The sequence below is a fragment of the Lampris incognitus genome, chromosome 2 (assembly GCF_029633865.1).
Source record: "Lampris incognitus isolate fLamInc1 chromosome 2, fLamInc1.hap2, whole genome shotgun sequence".
Classification (NCBI taxonomy): Eukaryota; Metazoa; Chordata; class Actinopteri; order Lampriformes; family Lampridae; genus Lampris; species Lampris incognitus.
In genome coordinates, this window is record NC_079212.1 from 21,891,544 (window position 1) to 21,909,387 (window position 17,844).

A 17,844-nucleotide genomic window follows, 5' to 3' on the forward strand; every position below is an offset into this window, starting at 1 on the left:
GACAGACATTAACAGCAGCATTCCCAACAGACTGCAAGAAAACCTCATAGATGTGTCCTCAGGTAGGAGCCTGAAGATGAGCTACTCAAGCACACCACTGATACAGTTCTGACGTGTTGCGGGGGGAGTAGTATTCTGAACTGGGGAAACGGGCCCTGAATGAACTGCTGCCCTTTGGATCCACATCCCTGTGTGAGGTGGCATTCTCCGCCATGACCCACATCAGAACTAAACGGGCTCAACTTGGAGAATAACCTGGTCACAACTGTTGCAGCAATCTCCCCCAGACTCACAAAACTAACAAGTCAGAAACAGGCTCAAGTGTCCCATTGACTGTCACATTAATTGGTGAGTTTGAGCCTCGCTTCTTTTCTTTTAAGTCTATAAACAATGGCTCTTATAATATGATTAGTTATGATTGAATATGATTAAAGTGTCACATTAATTGGGGAGATTGAATCTTATTTTTATAAAAAGGTACAATTAATGATATGTAGACTAAGTAAAATACTGTATAAATTATATACATTAAAGATATACGCTGGTGAGCATCACAATTGATTGCGTAGTAGGGGGGTACTTTAGGTTGTCTTGAAATGCTTTGGGGGTACAGTACTCAAAAAAAAGAAAAAAAAGGTGGGAACCACTGTAGGAGATAACAAGCAATGTCATGATCAAATGCATCGGAGGCTGGTTTCTGAAACATGGCCAGGAAGTGTGTTCAACGGTCTGCCTTCCACACGTCCAGTTGTTTTATACGGCCAAACAACAGTTTCCACGTTTAGCCATTCACGAAATGACACGATACAGTATTTTCTTTTTTAATTCTATCGCGGATTTATTTCGATCGTCAAAGAATTGTTTAAACAACAAATAAAAAAAACGTGGGTTCAGAGATTGCCGAGGGATCCGACGGCTCGTGTCTCAAGTCGAGCAGGTAACTTTTATTTCTTTTCTCACGATATGTCCGGGTTTATGCGCCCCGCTGCGTTTATCGATCGCGTCTTTTTGTGTAAAATGTTGTCTCAGAGGCGCCAATCTGCGCGCGGGAGGGAGGGGGAAGGAGTTGGGACAAATAAAAGCGAGAACGAATTTTGTCCCAAAAAAAGAGTTTGTTAGATGTCTCTGGAGTTTGTGTTGCATTTCATGCGTCAAATTTGCCGCAGAAAACAGGACAACACGGCAGTACAAGTTCGCTGCAGAGCATTGAGTAAACTTAATGGCTGGGCTATTCTCCGAGATTTTTTTTTAAAATATATGTATTTTGGATTCTGCTGTTGTTTGTGCTTACTTTTGATTTGAATGATGTTTGGAGCTACTTATGAATCGTTGGGACAAGTTCGGTATTTGTGTTTTTGAGTGCATGTCGCTGGTTATGCGGCTTTTTTTTTTTGCGGAGAGTCCACCCTGTCTTATCGTCGCTAATGCAAGTGGTACTGCATTTGTTCTCTGTGGAAGACCACTACGTTTCTAAAATTTGTTGTTTTTTTTTTTTGTTTTTTTTTTAATCCGATCTAATAAGTGAAATCTTGGGGAGGCCACTCCTGAAATAAATTTCCTCAAATCTTGCGCCACACGTGCAAGAACCAACACACTGCACATCACAATCTCACTTTTGACAATAAAAAAAAAAAAACTTTTTAACACACCATTGCTCATTTGACACCATCTTGTGTTATGGGACGTTTCTTATGTTCGCATGGAAAGCAATGCAATAAAAAAAAAAAAAAGAAGCTGAGGTTCACATTTTATTGTGTACAACTTGACTGTAAAGTCAGTGTGTGCGGGAAACAGGAAAGGGGAGGTCCTTTGTTACTGAGAACAATGGGTGTTAATATTCGGAAGAGGATCTAATGGCATTGGTCACCATATAATTTTTGAGTTCCCTGGCCAGTGTGGAGAAAAAGAAAAAAAAATGTGTGCTGCCATCAGTAACTGCTGGGTCCTCCGTCACCACGCATGGCCCCTCTCAGCTCATCTCGTTGCCTTGAACATCCTCTACAACCTCTTGGTCCCACCAGAAGAGAGTGGGCCAGATGGACCAGAGCAGCCCGTGTATCTCGTCATCAGAGACAATGTGAGTTTCCCCTTTCCTAAATACCACAGAAGAGTTCTCCTCAGCATGGGAATGAAAGATGTGTGACCATCAGCCTCAACAGCAAATGGCCCTGCTATACAGACTATGGAGGAGGCATTTAAAGATATACCTAAACAGGTTTGGCGGCACGGTGGCCCAGTGGTTAGCACTGTTGCCTCACAGCAAGAAAGTCCTGGGATTGAACCCCAGGCCATCCCAGGGCCTCTGTGTGGAGTTTACATATTCTCCCCATGTCTGGTTTCCTCTGGATGCTCCGGTTTCCTCCCACCATCAAAAAGACATGCATGTTAGGGGTAATACTGCTGTCTGTGCCCCTGACAAAGGCAATGGGAAAGAACAACTGGAGTTGGTCCCCGGGCGCTGCACCACTGCTTCTACACAATAGGATGGGTTACCGTTTTTCTCAATTCCTTTGGCACGTTTTTCTATTCACAGTTTACTTTTTCAAAATGGCTCACACACAGCCCTTAACATAAGACAAAATGACCAAATCAGCATATCATGTGTAGCATCCCCACCAAATGATGGTCAACACTTCAACTAATGATTTTTCATTCATTTCAAAACTCCAAACCACCGTAAGAGCAAAATATAAAGCACAAACAGAAATACATTAACTACATAGCCATGTAGCTTCAAGCGTTACCCTAGCTTAACATTAGCTCACATCTGTTACTAACAGATACTCAACTTAGAAGAGCTATGAAGTTCCTCAAGGCTTCAAAATTACATTACAGTTTTTCACAATTGCTTAAACACTTTTCCCAATAGGCTACCTCACTTTCTCAAAACCCTAAACACAAATCACAAAACACAGAATCCTACGCTTCTCTTGCAAAAGCACACTTTGCCCTCAAAACAGTGTTAACTCTTCACTAAATGGTATTTTCTTTTCAAATGACAAACACATACATCATATGAGTAGACATTTCTAAGCACCCATTGAACACTGATGTGCAGAATGGAAAACACTATAGTATGAATGGAAAACACTATATGAATGCTTTATCAGTAGAATCGTGCCTTTGCGTGTTCAGTGTTACACTTTCACCTGTTGGATGTAAAATATTACCATATAATGTTTTTACGTATACTCAGCCTCCCTCATGGCCAAACCATGGTTGACCACATGATCAATGACAGTGGCCCTAATCTCATCAGAGATTATTGTTCTTCTCCTTCCTCCTCCTTGTCCTCCACCTCCTCCTACTTGTCCTCCTCCTCCTTGTCCTCTTCATCCTCCTCCTCCTCCTCTTACGCTCACTCCTCTGCCTTGCTGCTCACCTCTCTCTTCAATGTTGCCACCATCCATTGTTCTCCAAACAAACCAGAAGCTTATCTGTGACTCTTCTACGGCAAATTGCTGATTGCAAAGTGCACGACAGCCTTTGGAGTTTAGAAATGTGATTGGCAGTGTGTTCTGTGTGAACACCAAGAGAGGGAATTCAGGAAGAGTGTGCAAGATATAGAGAATTGTGTGTAGTGTTGTGAAATATGTGTGGTATGGAATGGGAATATGAGTCTGAAGCAGAAAATGTGCTTGGCGTTCAGCAGAACTGGTTTAGGCAGTTGGTACATGAGTTTCAGGTTGTGCACATTGTGTCTGATGTTCTAATTAATGTGTTTAAACAATTGTGAAAAACTGTAAAGCACAAAAACACAATACAAAGAACACTAACCTTGTGCCTCTTCGGAGGGCGCCAATACAAGAAAATTCAACTTAATGAGATTTCATTTCACCGTTAATATGCCTTCGTTCGTCCGCGCTAAGAAATACTAAGAATCAATTCGAAACTTCAGAATAAAAGTCACTCAAAGCAAACGAAACAGGAAATACATATTTAAAATATTAGACCTGCAATAATATTAATAAGTGGTTGTTCAACAGGGAAATCTCTTTAGAATTGGGTTAGCTACATAATGTTTGCAGAATGACACCACCTTCTCAAAACTTGTCACACACCCATCAAAACCTACAATTTGTGCTCAACTGAAGATGTACATTTCTCATTTATTTAACAATGGATAACAAAATTGAAACTACAGCTATCAATATCAAACTCTGCAACCATCACTTCGACTTTTGTGCAGCACCCTCACAGTATTGACTGTTTTACCACTGACGACCATACCACAATTTGGGTTTTGTACTGAGCACTCTTACTTAGAGAATATACTGTCAGAAAGTATTTGAAATTGTATATTTTGAAAGTCAGTTACTCTATTGTAAATGGCTTCAGTGAAACTACAGTATTGCATTGTGGCAACACACTTTACAAAAGTATAGAAATGGTTGTTGCCAAGAGTGCAAAAACATTGAAACACAGTAAGTTGACTGTAAAGGCCGGCAAAGTGACTTACCTATTTTCATTGCGGAACGTGCAAACAATTGATGCCACAGTATGACGGCTCAGCTTTGGCTGAAACCTTTGGCCAGCCTCTCTCATGGAGAGGCCATGATTGACTGTGTGATCAATGGCTGATGCCCTAATTTCATTAGAGCATCTTACACGAACGTCACGTGCCCTGACAGGGGCCCCTCTACCTCTACCACGACCTCTACCACGACCTCACTGAGGGTGTTGGTGGCGGCCTCATCGATTCATGCTTGGTTTCAACTTCAATCTATTGACCTCTTTCATAGGTTGAGAACTAATTGATGAATTGTGCACAGAGATTCATCAATTAGTGCTGACGATATTTAGAGTTGAGAGAGCAGTTTCAGTAGGCTGCCACTAAGTGTCTGCAATGTGTTGACATGATTATTCAATTAGGTTTTGTGTCTCTCTCTGAGAAGTGTGTTAACTGTTTTGAAAAGTGTGTTAAAACTCAAAGAAAATTGTGTGAAAGCAATGAGAAATAGTTAACCCATTCGCCAAAGAAGACTCTTGCTGTGCAAAGAAGGTGTGAGCATTAGATTAAGTTAAGCTAAATGTGTGTAAGCAGTCAAGAAAAACTGTAAATACAGAGAACAAATTTCATTGTAACTGAACAACTGTACAATGACAAAAATAATGTGGCTTTCTTCTTCTTTCTTCTTTCTTCTTAGTCCAGAGTTGGACCGCACATGTGAGAAGGAACCTCACCCTGATGCTTGGCCAGGGACAATATTGCATGTGATGTGGATGAAAATCTCTGGCCAGACCGTGCCCAGAGACATCATTAGGTATTACTAAAATCCTTTACTACGCATTATTTTTACAGCTCTTTCTTTCTCTCAAACCTTGTAAATAAACTGGTAAAACACACACATTATATATCTTACTGCCTTTCGATAGGCAAACATGCTGTACTGTTGTAATAGGCATATGAGGATATGGGTGGTAGATATTGAAAATTTACTCTGTGAAAAGGCTTAACTAGTCTGGTATTACTGAATTCCTTTTGAAAATACTACCCATTGTCAACAGCTAGTACGTGTCACAACTGGCATATCTAAATGTTCACAGCCCACCTCACTGCTCTTTACAATCTAATCCGACTAGTTTGACATAGATTCTCCTACCAAAGATAGGCCGAAGAAACTCAACTGTACCTTTCTTGTCTTTTGGAAGAGGTGGCTGCTTTATGGCCTACCAACATAGAATATATGCTTGGATGAGGGTGCAGCATATATGCATTCTTAGTTTGGCTATATATGTTCTTTGTTTGGATATATATGTATTTAGTTTGGATATACATATGTGTTCTTAGTTTGGATATATGTGTTCTTAGTTTGGATATAAGTGTTCTTAGTTTGGATATATGTGTTATCCAAAGGAGTTGAATCAAGTGCAACTGGACTTGGTATATATCCGTGAAGACGTTTCGCCTCTCATCCAAGAGGCTTCCTCAGTTCGTGCCTTTCTGACTAGACCAAGTTAGTCTACTAGCTTGACTAGACTAGCTTGGTCTATCCACCATTTGTTGAGTTGGGGTCATGTAACCAGGAATGGCAGCTGAGCTTAGAAACGTAGACGCCAGAGGGCAGAGTAACTGGCGCCGTGCAAAGGGAAGGTTGTAAAGAAAATAACTGCAATATTTTGATGAAAAGAAGGTCGTGGCTGCTGCCAGGTTCTAGGACAGAGGGCGAAATGGTATGGGAAAGTTTTGATTATTGTGTATTTACGTTCTAGGGTCTATAATACTGTATATTTTAAGAGTAAATAAATGTTGTACCGTAGCTAGCATGGTCAGTTCATGGCTTATACAGGAAACATGGATTCTGAGAGAGTCGTTTAATGTTTGATTGTGATTTTGTATGTGGAGTTGAGAATAAGATCAATATCATTTCTATTGCAGTTTTTCATGGTGTCAATAAGTGTTTGGAGTAAGAAGAAATTAATGAATAAATTGCTAAACATCAGTTGAAGCGTCAAGACTATCTGTCCAGAAGAAACAGCAGGGAGCAGTTACAACCGGTTTTACACGGGCGCTCTCTCCTGCAGAACCCTTGAAACAAGGCGTCGTTCCAAAGTCTCCCATTGCCACACTCCAATATGCGCGGCGCCACCAAGAAGAGCTTTGGACTCGTTTTGGCCAGTGGATTGCTGCTGTGTGCCTTTTGGCACACTTGGAGACCTAGATCAAGCTCAAGAGTGAGCATATGGCAGAAACAGGGGAGCGCCATCAAGAAGCTTTTAGAGGAAAAAAGCCAAGACTCCTCGAAAGACTATGGAGACATTCCCTACCATGTGAAAGAGGAAGTGGCACGGTGAGTTTTGATTCAGGCTGACTTTCGTTTTCTAAATCTTGATCAAATTTGCCCCGGTAACCCCCCCTTTTTTTTTCTTCTTTTCAACCATCCTTTCTGCAGTCGCTTGGACCAAAATACCTGTGTGTGCGAGGCTGATAAGGAAACTGTTCACCTTCCTTTTTCCCATTTGCTGTTCCCACGTGTGTGGGCCCACGACCTCCATCAAGCGCTGCTGGACATTGATCCTGATCCAGACGGGACTGAAAGGCACAGGGCTCAGCAATACAATGACTTCCAAATAAGGTACGTTAGAGAGAGTATGAGACTGGCTGTCTCCTTGTCCGGCTGTTTATGGGCATTAGTGAATGCACCCCTGTGTGATTATGTTGTGCGGTATGAGCCTAATTAGGCAAGTCAAGGATTAAAATAAGAAAGATAAAGAAAATCTTAAATTGTATGTTGTTGTCTCTCTGTGGTATGGCTATCCTTTCGTAGAAATTTGGTTTAGGCGTGTTGAAGCAAACTTGAAGTAATATGTGTCAAGACTAATAAAGGAAGTTCAGCAGTCAACAGTTTGGTTCTTATCTAGTGTGTGCGCGTGTGTGTGGTTCTTATCTAGTGTGTGTGCGTGTGTGTGTGTGTGTTCAAAGGACCTACACTTCAGCAGACATGCTCATTGTAGCTGAGGCCAACAGTCCTCTTCAGTATCCTACCCAGGGTGTGGAGGTGCGACCCCTCAAAACAGTCATCATTCCCGGTGAGAGCATTTCTGCAGTGTGCGATATTCCCGGTTAAGTCCATGGCCTTTTGGAATAGCTTTGCTTTCCCTGATTGATCAATACAATCTTCAAGACGTATCACCATTAGTCAACCCATAGTGAAAGGAGTCGTTTGGGGACAATTTTGATCATCCTGTAGTTGCACTATTTTTGCCATCCATCCCATGGTTATCCTTCAAAAGCACTTCTCTTTCTGTAGGGTTGGGTGTTAAAGAAAAGCCAAGATCTAGACATGTGGTAAATTCTACATTATTTTGATCTCTTTTGTGGACATTATTATCCTGCCGTTAGTGTTGTCATTCCCTAAAAGTCATGCATTTGGTGTGATAGGTGAACTTGACAGCCACACAGGGGACATTTGATGTGGCTGCCACTGTGGACAGGGTCTCTATCACAGGAGCAGGAGAGATGTCCATGGCTTTATCAAGTACCCATCTCTCCAGCCTTAACAGGCAGCTGCAGTTTGTCACCTATACAAACACTATCTTCCATCCCAGGACAGCAGACACAGGTAAAGTTATCTGCTATAAACAACATGTATGAACAATGTCCAGGATAAGTCTAGAGTGCCGTGTGTATCCATGTAAGTTAGTGGAGTTTAATCCTGGTGCCTTGTAGAACAATGCCATTGACTAATCATTGATCACCAGTACAGAATGGGTAGAGTTGAGAGAATGGAGGTAGAATCAGGATGAATTTTGTGATCATAAGAATTGCTGGCAGGTGATACGAGTGGTGTGTTTAAATTCTACTAAATGATTTCACAGAAAGATGAATCGGTTCATCTAGACACAGCATTTACTGAGAGAGACATGTTTCATCACTCATCTTAGTGACCGCTTCAGTCTAAAATGACTGCAGGTATCCCCACCCTTTATAAACATTACAGTGGCATGATAACCACATTCATATGCAAATATGGGCATGACCATTAACTAGAGTCACAATGGCCATGTGTACTGTTCACAGAGGATTGGGGAGTAGCTGCAAACACAGCATTGTAAAATGGTGAGAGATATACTGTACCCCCCCCCTCGGTTCAGGAATGGTCCTTCCCTCTTCTCCCATCCTGAACCAAGGGGGGGGCGGCTAAGAGTACATCTGTCACCCCAATGAAACGTTCTCTCAATAACCGTTGTATCCAGATGAACTGATTCAACTTTCTGTGATTTCCCCACCCGGATTATTGAGCATGCATGAAGACATTACATAAGTTCCTTGTTTTTGACAAGAATTGCCAAGTTTTGAACAGTGGTATAACAAACTTGTCTCCATCAAGGTTGGCAAATAATCCAAACAAGGCTTTCACATGAAATATAGAAATTAGTCATCGGTTTAACCCGGAGAAGACCGCAAAGACACGATGGAAATATGAATCGGAATCATTTTTATTGGCCATGTAGGTTTGCACTACATGGAATTTGACTCCGGTTTCATGGCTCTCTCAGTGTACTTAACATAAAATAACAACACTGCAACACAACAATCTTCAGACATGTATACACAAGGATTGACTGTATACAGCCGAAATGAGAGGCGATAAAGTGCAAGGGTGCAGAGAATATATCAGAGATGCTGAAATAGATGTTAGCAAGTTACCCACATACACGCCTGAGGTAGATGGACATGACAGAGTGTACCAGTATACGTGCAATACAGTATATACAACCATTTTGTATATACAACCATTTTGTTTATACTATACGTACAGTACAGTATATACAAAATGGTTGGATTTATTTGACAGTGTTAAGCATTCATTGAATGACAGCCTGCAGAGAGAAGCTGTTTTTATATCTGGTTGTTTTGGTGTACAGTGCTCTGTAGCACCTGCCAGAGGGGAGGAGTTGGAACAGGTTGTGACCAGGGTGTGATGGGTCTGCAGTCATGTTGTCTGCCTTGTTTTCTGACTCTGGAGTCCTGAGTGGAGGGCAGATTGGCACCAATGATTTTCTCTGCAGACTTAACTGTCCATTGTAGTCTGTCCCTGTCCTGTTTGGTGGTCGATCCAAACCAGACAGTGATAGATGTGTAGAGGACACACTGGATTATTGCAGAGTAGAACTGAATCAACAGTTCCTGAGGCAAGTTGAACTCCTTGAGCTGGTGGAGAAAGTACATCCTCTGCTGGGCCTTTTTGATGATTGTGTCTATTTTGGATGCCCACCTTAGGTCCGTGAGATTGTGGAACCCAGAAATCTATAGGTTTTCACTGTAGACACTGTGCTGTTGAGTATAATGAGTGGGGCAGTGTTGGGGAACTCCTGAAGTCCACTGTCATCTCCACTGTTTTGAACATGTTCAGCTCCAGGTTGTTAGGGCTGCACCAGAGGGCCAGCTGTTCACCCTTCCATCTACGTATATGCAGACTCGTCACCATCCCGGATAAAGCCAATGATGGTTGTGTCATCCGCAAACTTCAGGAGTTTAACAGACGGGCAGTTATTTGTGTAGAAGGGAGAGCACACATCCCTGGGGGGCGTCACTGCTGATTGTCCGGGTGCTGGATGTGTTTTTCCCCAGCCTCACCTGCTGCCTCCTGTCTGTCAGTAAGTTTTTAATACACAGGCAGATGGGGGCTGGTAAAGTGAGCCGGGTGAGTTTGGAGTGGAGGATATCTGGGATGATGGTGTTGAACACTGAGCTGAAGTCCACAAACAAGACCCTTGCGTAGGTCCCTGAGTATTCGAGGTATTGGAAGATGTAATGCAATCCCATGTTGACTGCATCCTCCGCGGACCTGTTTGCTTGGCAGGAAAACTGGAAGGGGTCGAGCAGGGGGCCTGTCTCTCTGAAGTATTTCATGACCACGGACGTTAGGGCAATGGGCCTGCAGTCATTTAATCCTGTGATATGAGGTTTCTTGGGGACTGGGATGGTAGTGGAGCTCTTGAAGCAGGAGGGGACTTCCCACAGCTCCAGTGATCTGTTGAAGATCAGTGTGAAAATGGGGGCCAGCTGGTCAACACAGACTTTCAGACAGGAGGGTGACACGCCATCTGGGCCCGGTGACTTCCTGGTCTTCTGTCTCTGGAAGAGCTAGTGCAGGTCCTCAACACAGATCCTGAGTGTAGGTGGGAGGTCGGTGGGGAGGGGAGAGGGCCTGGCAGGGAGTGCAGTTGGTTGTGTGTTGTGGCCAGAAAGGGTGGGGGGTGTGAAAGTTTGCTTTTCAAACCTGCAGTAAAACTCATTTAGGTCATCAGCCAGTTGATGGTTCCCTACAGTGTGGAGGGTGGTGGTCTCCTGTAATTGGTAATGTCTTTCAAACCTCTCCAGACGGATGCTGAGTCATTGGCAGAAAAGCTGTTTTTCATACAGTGCTGCTTGAAAGTATGTGAACCCCTTGAGCAGTTTAGATTTTTCTGTTGTTTTACCATGATTTTCTTATTCTATCATCACCAGTTTTTATGTATGAAATGTCAGATATATGTTTATCAGTTGCATGGACTTGTTTAAGTAGCCCAAAAACTACATGAAACATGGAATTAGTGTATGTGCAAAAGTAAGTGAACCCCCAGCTGCATTGGTTAAGTCAAGCAGGTAACAGACTTGGGTGAAACACATTTGGGTGCTTAATTAATCATTTAAGCAGACCAATGAAATGAGACATCCTTGGGAAAGGGTTTGGCCTGCACTAATTAAAAGAGAGAGGAAACCAACCAAACCACTGTGGTCCCATACAAACCAACAATGCCGAGAGCAAAGGTGATATCCGAGGACATGAAGAAGAGGGTAGTGATAGCCCATCAGTCTGGGGAGGGATATAAGACCATCTCCAAAAGATTCCAGCTCCATCCATCCACTGTAAGACAAATAATTTACAAATGTAAGGCCTTCAACATGACAGCAACTCTGCCTAGAAGTGGACGCCCATCAAAACTATCACCCAGAAGCACCAGAAAAATAATAAATCAGGTAAAGGCCAACCCACACATCACCTCTAGAGAGTTGCAGACCTCTCTGGTAGCATCTGGGACAAATGTGCATGCATCTACAATCAGACGAAAATTGAATAGCCATGACATTCATGGGAGGGTTGCTAGAAGGAAGCCTCTGCTCTCAAAAAAGAACAAAGCTACCCATTTCAACTTTGCCAGAGAGCACTTGGACAAACCAGAGGCCTTCTGGAAGTCCATTCTCTGGACAGACGAGTCCAAAATAGAATTATTTGGTCACAATCAAAACCAACATGTTTGGAGAAAAGCCAACACTGCATATGAAGAAAAGAACCTCCTCCCAACAGTGAAGCATGGTGGTGCAAATGTGAAGGTCTGGGGCTGCTTTTCTGCTTCTGGACCTGGACGACTCCATATTATCCAAGGAACCATGAATTCTCCGGCATATCCACAAATTCTTGACCAGAATCTCCTGCCATCAGTCAGAGAGTTGAAGCTGCAACAAGACAATTACCCAAAGCATTCCAGCAAAACTACAAAGGAATGGCTTCCGAGAAAGAGGATTCGTACTCTGGATTGGCCCAGTCAAAGTCCGGACCTTAATCCAATTGAAATGTTGTGGCGAGACCTGAAGAAGTTGGTACATACCAGATGTCCCTCCAACCTCTCTCACTGGCTGAGTTCTGCAAGGAGGAGTGGGCAAAAGCCCCATAAGCAGATGCGAGAGACTGGTTAGTGGTTACAGAAGACGTTTGGTTGAAGTAATGGCTGCAAAAGGAGGAGCCACAAGCTACTAATACAAGGGTTCACATACTTTTGCACGTGTTAAATTTTCAGTTTTTGTGAAATAAACTACCTTTGTTGAATTAAATACTGAAAATATATTGTTTTTTGTGTGTGTGTCCATTATTTGGAAGGTGTGCTTTACAAATTGGGATTTGGATGTATGTGTAATAAGCTTATTTTAATGTTTTTTACAAAAACAGTGACCATGTCTGGAGGGTTCACAAACTTTCAAGCAGCACTATATGTATTTGCATCCTCACTTCCCTTGCTCTGTCAAAGCTAGATGTTACTTAAATCATTCATGATCTTGCTCTGTCCTGCAGTTCAGTTTGCAAGTGGAGAGCACCAGTCATTTTTCACCATTAAAGTTGGGCACAGGGCCATCCCAAAACTTTACAAGTCTGGCTCAAGTGGAGGTATTTGTCCATTTCTATTACCGCTGTTCTTTGACACTGACTATTGAATGCCAAACGAATCAAAAAGTATTAAGTGTTGATTTAAACGTAGCCCTATTTAAAAGCATTGTATGCTTTTTGCTGGCTTAATTTTCTCTTAGATTACAACATTAGTGCCCTGGTCACCATAGCCACCAAGACTTTCCTACGCTACGATAAACTCCAAGATCTCATCGACAGCATACGCCAGTATTACCCAACTGTCACCATAGTGATAGCAGATGACAACGAACATCCCAAGCCAGTGACTGGGCCTCATATTGAACATTACATCATGCCATTTGGAAAGGTATGGAGGCTCAAGTATAGACATTGGGGTTGCTCAAGTAGTACGTGTGTGTGCATGAATGCCATGTGTTGTTTTTCTAATTTTTCACTGAAACTGTTTTCTCTGGAATTAATAATAAATTACATCGACATTGCATTAAAGTTTGTACAGTCTAGGAGAGTTACAGTTTTTGATATTGTCTGTGTTTGTGGTGGGGGGGGTTCATTGTTTATGCGTCTGTGTGTTTGTCTTTTTCTTTTCAGCGTATGTGTATCTTATGGTCTTATGTGTCTCTTATACAAACTTATGGTCCTTTCCACCTACACAGGGTTGGTTTGCTGGAAGGAACCTGGCTGTGTCCCAGGTAAGCACCAAGTATGTACTGTGGGTCGATGACGACTTCATCTTTACCGCCAGTACTAAGCTGGAGAAGATGGTGGACATCTTGGAAAGAACGAGGCTGGATCTGGTGAGGAGAACCTTTTGTTTACTTGAGACATTGTGCGAAAACAATTCATGCATCAAATGGCACTGTGCAGATCGCAGATAGCCGCTTGTTTGACTTTCAGACCTTTCTTTCATTTATGACACTGTGTGAGATATATTGCCTTTACCCTGCTGCTGCTCTCATTTTGGTTTTATTGAAACTGACTGGTGAGGTCTGTCAGATCACAGTGGTTTCCTCTTTTTGCCATCTGGTTGCACGATAAACCAGTGCCTATCAATGTATTGCTTGTCAGCTGCTGGAGAGAGGTTGATCTGCATATATGGGCTTTATTTCTCCATAAAGAAACATTTGTGAGAGAGAATAATTAGTTGAAAACATAAATATTATCCACCAAACAGTTGTTTATTTATGTATTTTTTCTTTTGCTTGTTTTGTATCGTTTTTGTTACCCAATGTGATTCTATAGTGTGTGTGTGGGGGGGGGGGCATCCTCTCGTTTATCTGTTCTTCTGTGTGTTCAGGTGTCTAAACTTGTATGTGTACTTTTCTTCTCCTGCTTTGTGCCATGCATATACAGTGTGTGTACGTATAGTAAACATCCAACATCTTTCCATTAATGTGTGTGTGTGCATCTGTGTGTGTGGTGGTGCAAACACTTATGTTGCATTGATAATCTCAGGTGGGCGGAGCAGTGAGAGAGGTGACAGGTTACTCTGCAACTTTCCGTCACACCATTTCAGTGGAGGAGGGGGGTGAGGAGGGGGACTGTTTACACATGAGACAAGACTACCACCATGACATTGAGGGCTTTCCAAACTGTGTTGTGGCCGATGCGGTCATAAACTTTTTTATGGCGAGGACAGACAAAGTGCGTCATGTGGGCTTTGACCCTCGCTTAGCACGCCGAGGTCATCTGGGTGAGTCTGTTATGTGTTTTCTGCTGTGTTGCCAGGCCTCCTATCTATCTATCTATCTATCTATCTATCTATCTATCTATCTATCTATCTATCTATCTATCTATCTATCTATCTATCTATCTATCTATCTATCTATCTATCTATCTATCTATCTATCTATCTATCTATCTATATACACACACACACACACACACACACATATATATATATATATACATATATATACATATATATATATACTGTTACAGATAAAGCCACGGCGTACTCAAAATACAAGTACAATTCTGAACTAGTGGCCATTCTTTGAATTGTCAGACTTAGAATAATGATAAACTATTATTGCCTTGAGCTAGGGATGGGCAACATGATCCAGAAAAGGCCGGTGTGGGTGTAGGTCTTTGTTCCAACCAAGCAGTTACATACCTGAGTCTACAAATCAAGGTCCTTAACAAAGACTATTGGTTGACTAATAAAATCAGGTGTGTGACTGTTTGGTTGGAACAAAGACCTGCACCCACGCCGACCCTCTCTGGATCATGTTGCCCAGCCCTTTACCCTTTATTCAAAGCACATAGTGATCAATGACATTGATAAATTTGTTAACTGCTGTGACACTTGCTGACATATGTCCTGTCTGAAGTGACAATACTTGATTTTCTTCTCACCCCTCAGAGTTCTTCATTGATGCCCTGGGCATCATGCACATTGGTTCCTGCAGTGATGTCATCATCGATCATGCATCTAAGATCAAACTACCGTGGGGTAAAACGGAGACAGAAAAAAACTACGAAAGATTCCGTTATTCCTCCTCCGGTCAGGAAAGGAACTTGCATACTGAACTGTTTTACTTCAAATACAGATTCAAGTGCATGACCAGCAACTAAAACCAGTACACCAGTCTCTTTCTTGTTCACAAGTGTCATTCTGCAGAGACGAGACCTGAAAATGGGCCTAAGTGTGTCAGTTTGTGACAGGGTTGAGGAATCCAACGCCCACAAAGGAAGACGTACTTTCAGCCCACAAAGGACTCTATGTTTGTGGCTTAGATACACAAAAGGCCGTTGCTCGTTGTGTGAGTAGATCACTGCAGCGTAGTTGTGGGAGGAACTGAGAAATATCTCTGACTGAAAACGTCGGACCTCCAACGATTTGCCACCACAGCAATTTGATTTTTACTTTGGGATGATATGCAAAAGATCTACAAGACCAGCAATGCTATCACTCAGTTTTCACAACTGAGAGTCTTTGTGCATCTTTTTGTTCATAAGAAATAAACCTTTATTTGAGCTTTATTATTAAAAATTGCACTCCAAGAGACATTTCTGAATACTTGAAAAAAAATACATGCTTGTTCAGCATTATAAGAATGTTGTCTGGGTATTTTTTATACGTTAAATAAATGTGTGTGAACATTTATTTGATCCAAAGGTACTGCTTATTCTTATGTGTTACTATCTTACATAATCTATGGCACCGACAGGCCTACAGGGCCCAGGGGTCACCAAGCCAGAGCCTGTGTGTGAAGCCACTGTCAGCAACTTTGCCTTTCTATTTGCATAGTCAGAGGGCTTAGTCATTCATGTCGATAACAGAACCGCAAAAGTTCTACTGAAAAACAGGGAAACTGCAGGTCAGTGTACATATGTCTTAGTTGATATGCTGCTGGCGTTAATTGTGTGTCTGTGCACTGTAAATCTTGTTGAGGTACAGGTGAATGTAGTTATTGTGCTGTTGGTTGCAGGCCAGTGTACTTGCCCTGCGGGGGGCGGGGGGTTGTCTCATAATCCGCCTATGGTAATGGGTGTGAAGAAAGGCATTTGCCTAGTTTCGTGAACACTGGTGTGAAAGTTGAACATTCAGTTGAACATTCAACTTACTCTGCTGAAAGTGTCCAAATGAGGTTGTTGGAAGGGTTATTTGCACAGGTGGGTAGAGAGATAGTACTTCGTCATTGCGGCAGTAGAAAAGCAGGGCAGCACAGAGAAGACAGGAGGAGGTAGTGAAATAATAAAGCATTAAAACACGAAATGAATCCAGCTATGAACTGTGATAGCTGCAGCATCAACCCAGTATTAGAAAATACATACTCCAAAAAAAAATGTGAATGGAGTGAAAAAGAATAAAATGGAGCAATAAATAATAAAAATGGTACACAATCAGACAAAATAGTCATAAAAACAGTGGTAAAGAATATGAATAATATACAGAAATATATATATATAGTGTTTTTCCCCCCGTAACTGTCAATTATGTTGATAAAAGTGAAAGCAAATGAGGAGCGGAATATTAAGATAGATGTAGGAAAAAGCTTTAGTTCATAGCGGTACAAGCCTGTTTCGTGCATCACACACTCAGCAGCTGATGAGTGCCAACATCTATCTTAAGCCTACATGAGTGCCTACATCTATCTTAATATAGTGTATATATATAGTTCACGATGTCTGCTAAACCAAGTGAGGAGATGGAGAGGCCTCAGACCTTGGCACTATCTGAGTCGGGTGAGGCCGGGGCCACGACCTGGCAGTTGAGGAACTTCATCAACCTCGTACATTTGTAGTTAAAGATTGACTCACATGGCCGTTCTTGCTTGCTCCGATCTTTAACAGGGTTGCACTTTATTTATTTTACCCATCTCTGTCACAAGGCATGAGGACATTTTTTTTTACGAGGGTGTAAACCCTGCATGAAGCTGCAGAGGTGGACAAATGGGACTTGACTTGACTGAATTGTAAAATTACGTAAGTGAATGTAAAGAGGTTTTCGTGGCAAATCCCTTCGGTGAAACGAAAAATTGCCCTTACTTACTTGAGGAAACGTTCCAAAAAGTGACTGATAATAAACGTATTAAAGTATCAACAGTAATTTACTGATATTTATTCAAATATCAACTGTATTGTTTATAAGGGTGGGGATACCTGCAGTCAGGTTGAGATTGTAGAGGTCACTTAGATGAGTGATGAAACGTTTCTCTCAATAAACGTTGTGTCCAGATGAACCGATTAAACTTTCTGTGATTAAACAGGATAGCCAGCTCATATAGTCCTGCACTTTCATACACAACCGCTAGAGGTCACTAGCGGTTGTGTATGATCTCATCTAGCATGTACGGTTATATAGGTGGTGGACAGGTACAGCCTTCCTTGAATTAACACACACACACACACACACACACACACACACACACACACACACACACACGTATATAAATTATAGACATCAGATCTTAAAAAAAATAAAACAGCAAAAAGTAAGAAAAAGTACATAAAAATACAAGTACAAAAACAATACAAGCAATAAGAATAAAAAGCAACAAAATGAAATGTACAAGCGATCAAATATAAAACAATAAGATAGACACAGTGCAAGACCACTGCATTAGAATGGCTTTTCAGTGGCTGTTTTGAAATGAAAATGAGCTGGAAATTCTACTTGTGGATGTTCAGGCCAAACGTTACACATCCCCTTTATAACGCCACACAATCACAGCTTCCCCTTATCGCTACACACATACAGGATAGTGCT

General features: G+C 41.9%; 1 protein-coding gene across 2 annotated transcripts; it reads left to right on the top strand.

Moving 5' to 3' along the window:
• Window positions 1–796: 796 nt before the first annotated feature.
• Window positions 797–15,727, top strand: b4galnt1a (beta-1,4-N-acetyl-galactosaminyl transferase 1a). Of its 2 annotated transcripts, XM_056274285.1 has the most exons (12): window positions 797–937; window positions 5,148–5,264; window positions 6,526–6,791; window positions 6,894–7,076; window positions 7,424–7,530; window positions 7,752–7,789; window positions 7,883–8,063; window positions 12,558–12,650; window positions 12,791–12,978; window positions 13,286–13,426; window positions 14,085–14,322; window positions 14,995–15,727. In XM_056274285.1, the coding sequence occupies exons 3-12, from the start codon at window positions 6,577–6,579 to the stop codon at window positions 15,204–15,206; spliced, it is 1,596 nt and encodes a 531-aa protein (XP_056130260.1). In that variant the 5' UTR covers window positions 797–937; window positions 5,148–5,264; window positions 6,526–6,576; the 3' UTR covers window positions 15,207–15,727. The 2 variants fall into 2 exon arrangements, with proteins under 2 accessions (XP_056130260.1, XP_056130261.1); XM_056274286.1 differs by lacking the exons at window positions 797–937; window positions 5,148–5,264 and having other exon boundaries at window positions 6,464–6,791.
• Window positions 15,728–17,844: the final 2,117 nt, after the last annotated feature.

Coding starts and splice junctions, on each gene's coding strand:
- b4galnt1a (XM_056274285.1), top strand. CDS start 6,577: ATGCGCGGCGCCACCAAGAAGAGCTTTGGACTCGTTTTGGCCAGTGGA. Junction 7,531..7,751: donor CAAAACAGTCATCATTCCCG/GTGAGAGCATTT, acceptor CTCTTTCTGTAG/GGTTGGGTGTTAAAGAAAAG. Junction 12,651..12,790: donor CAAGTCTGGCTCAAGTGGAG/GTATTTGTCCAT, acceptor ATTTTCTCTTAG/ATTACAACATTAGTGCCCTG.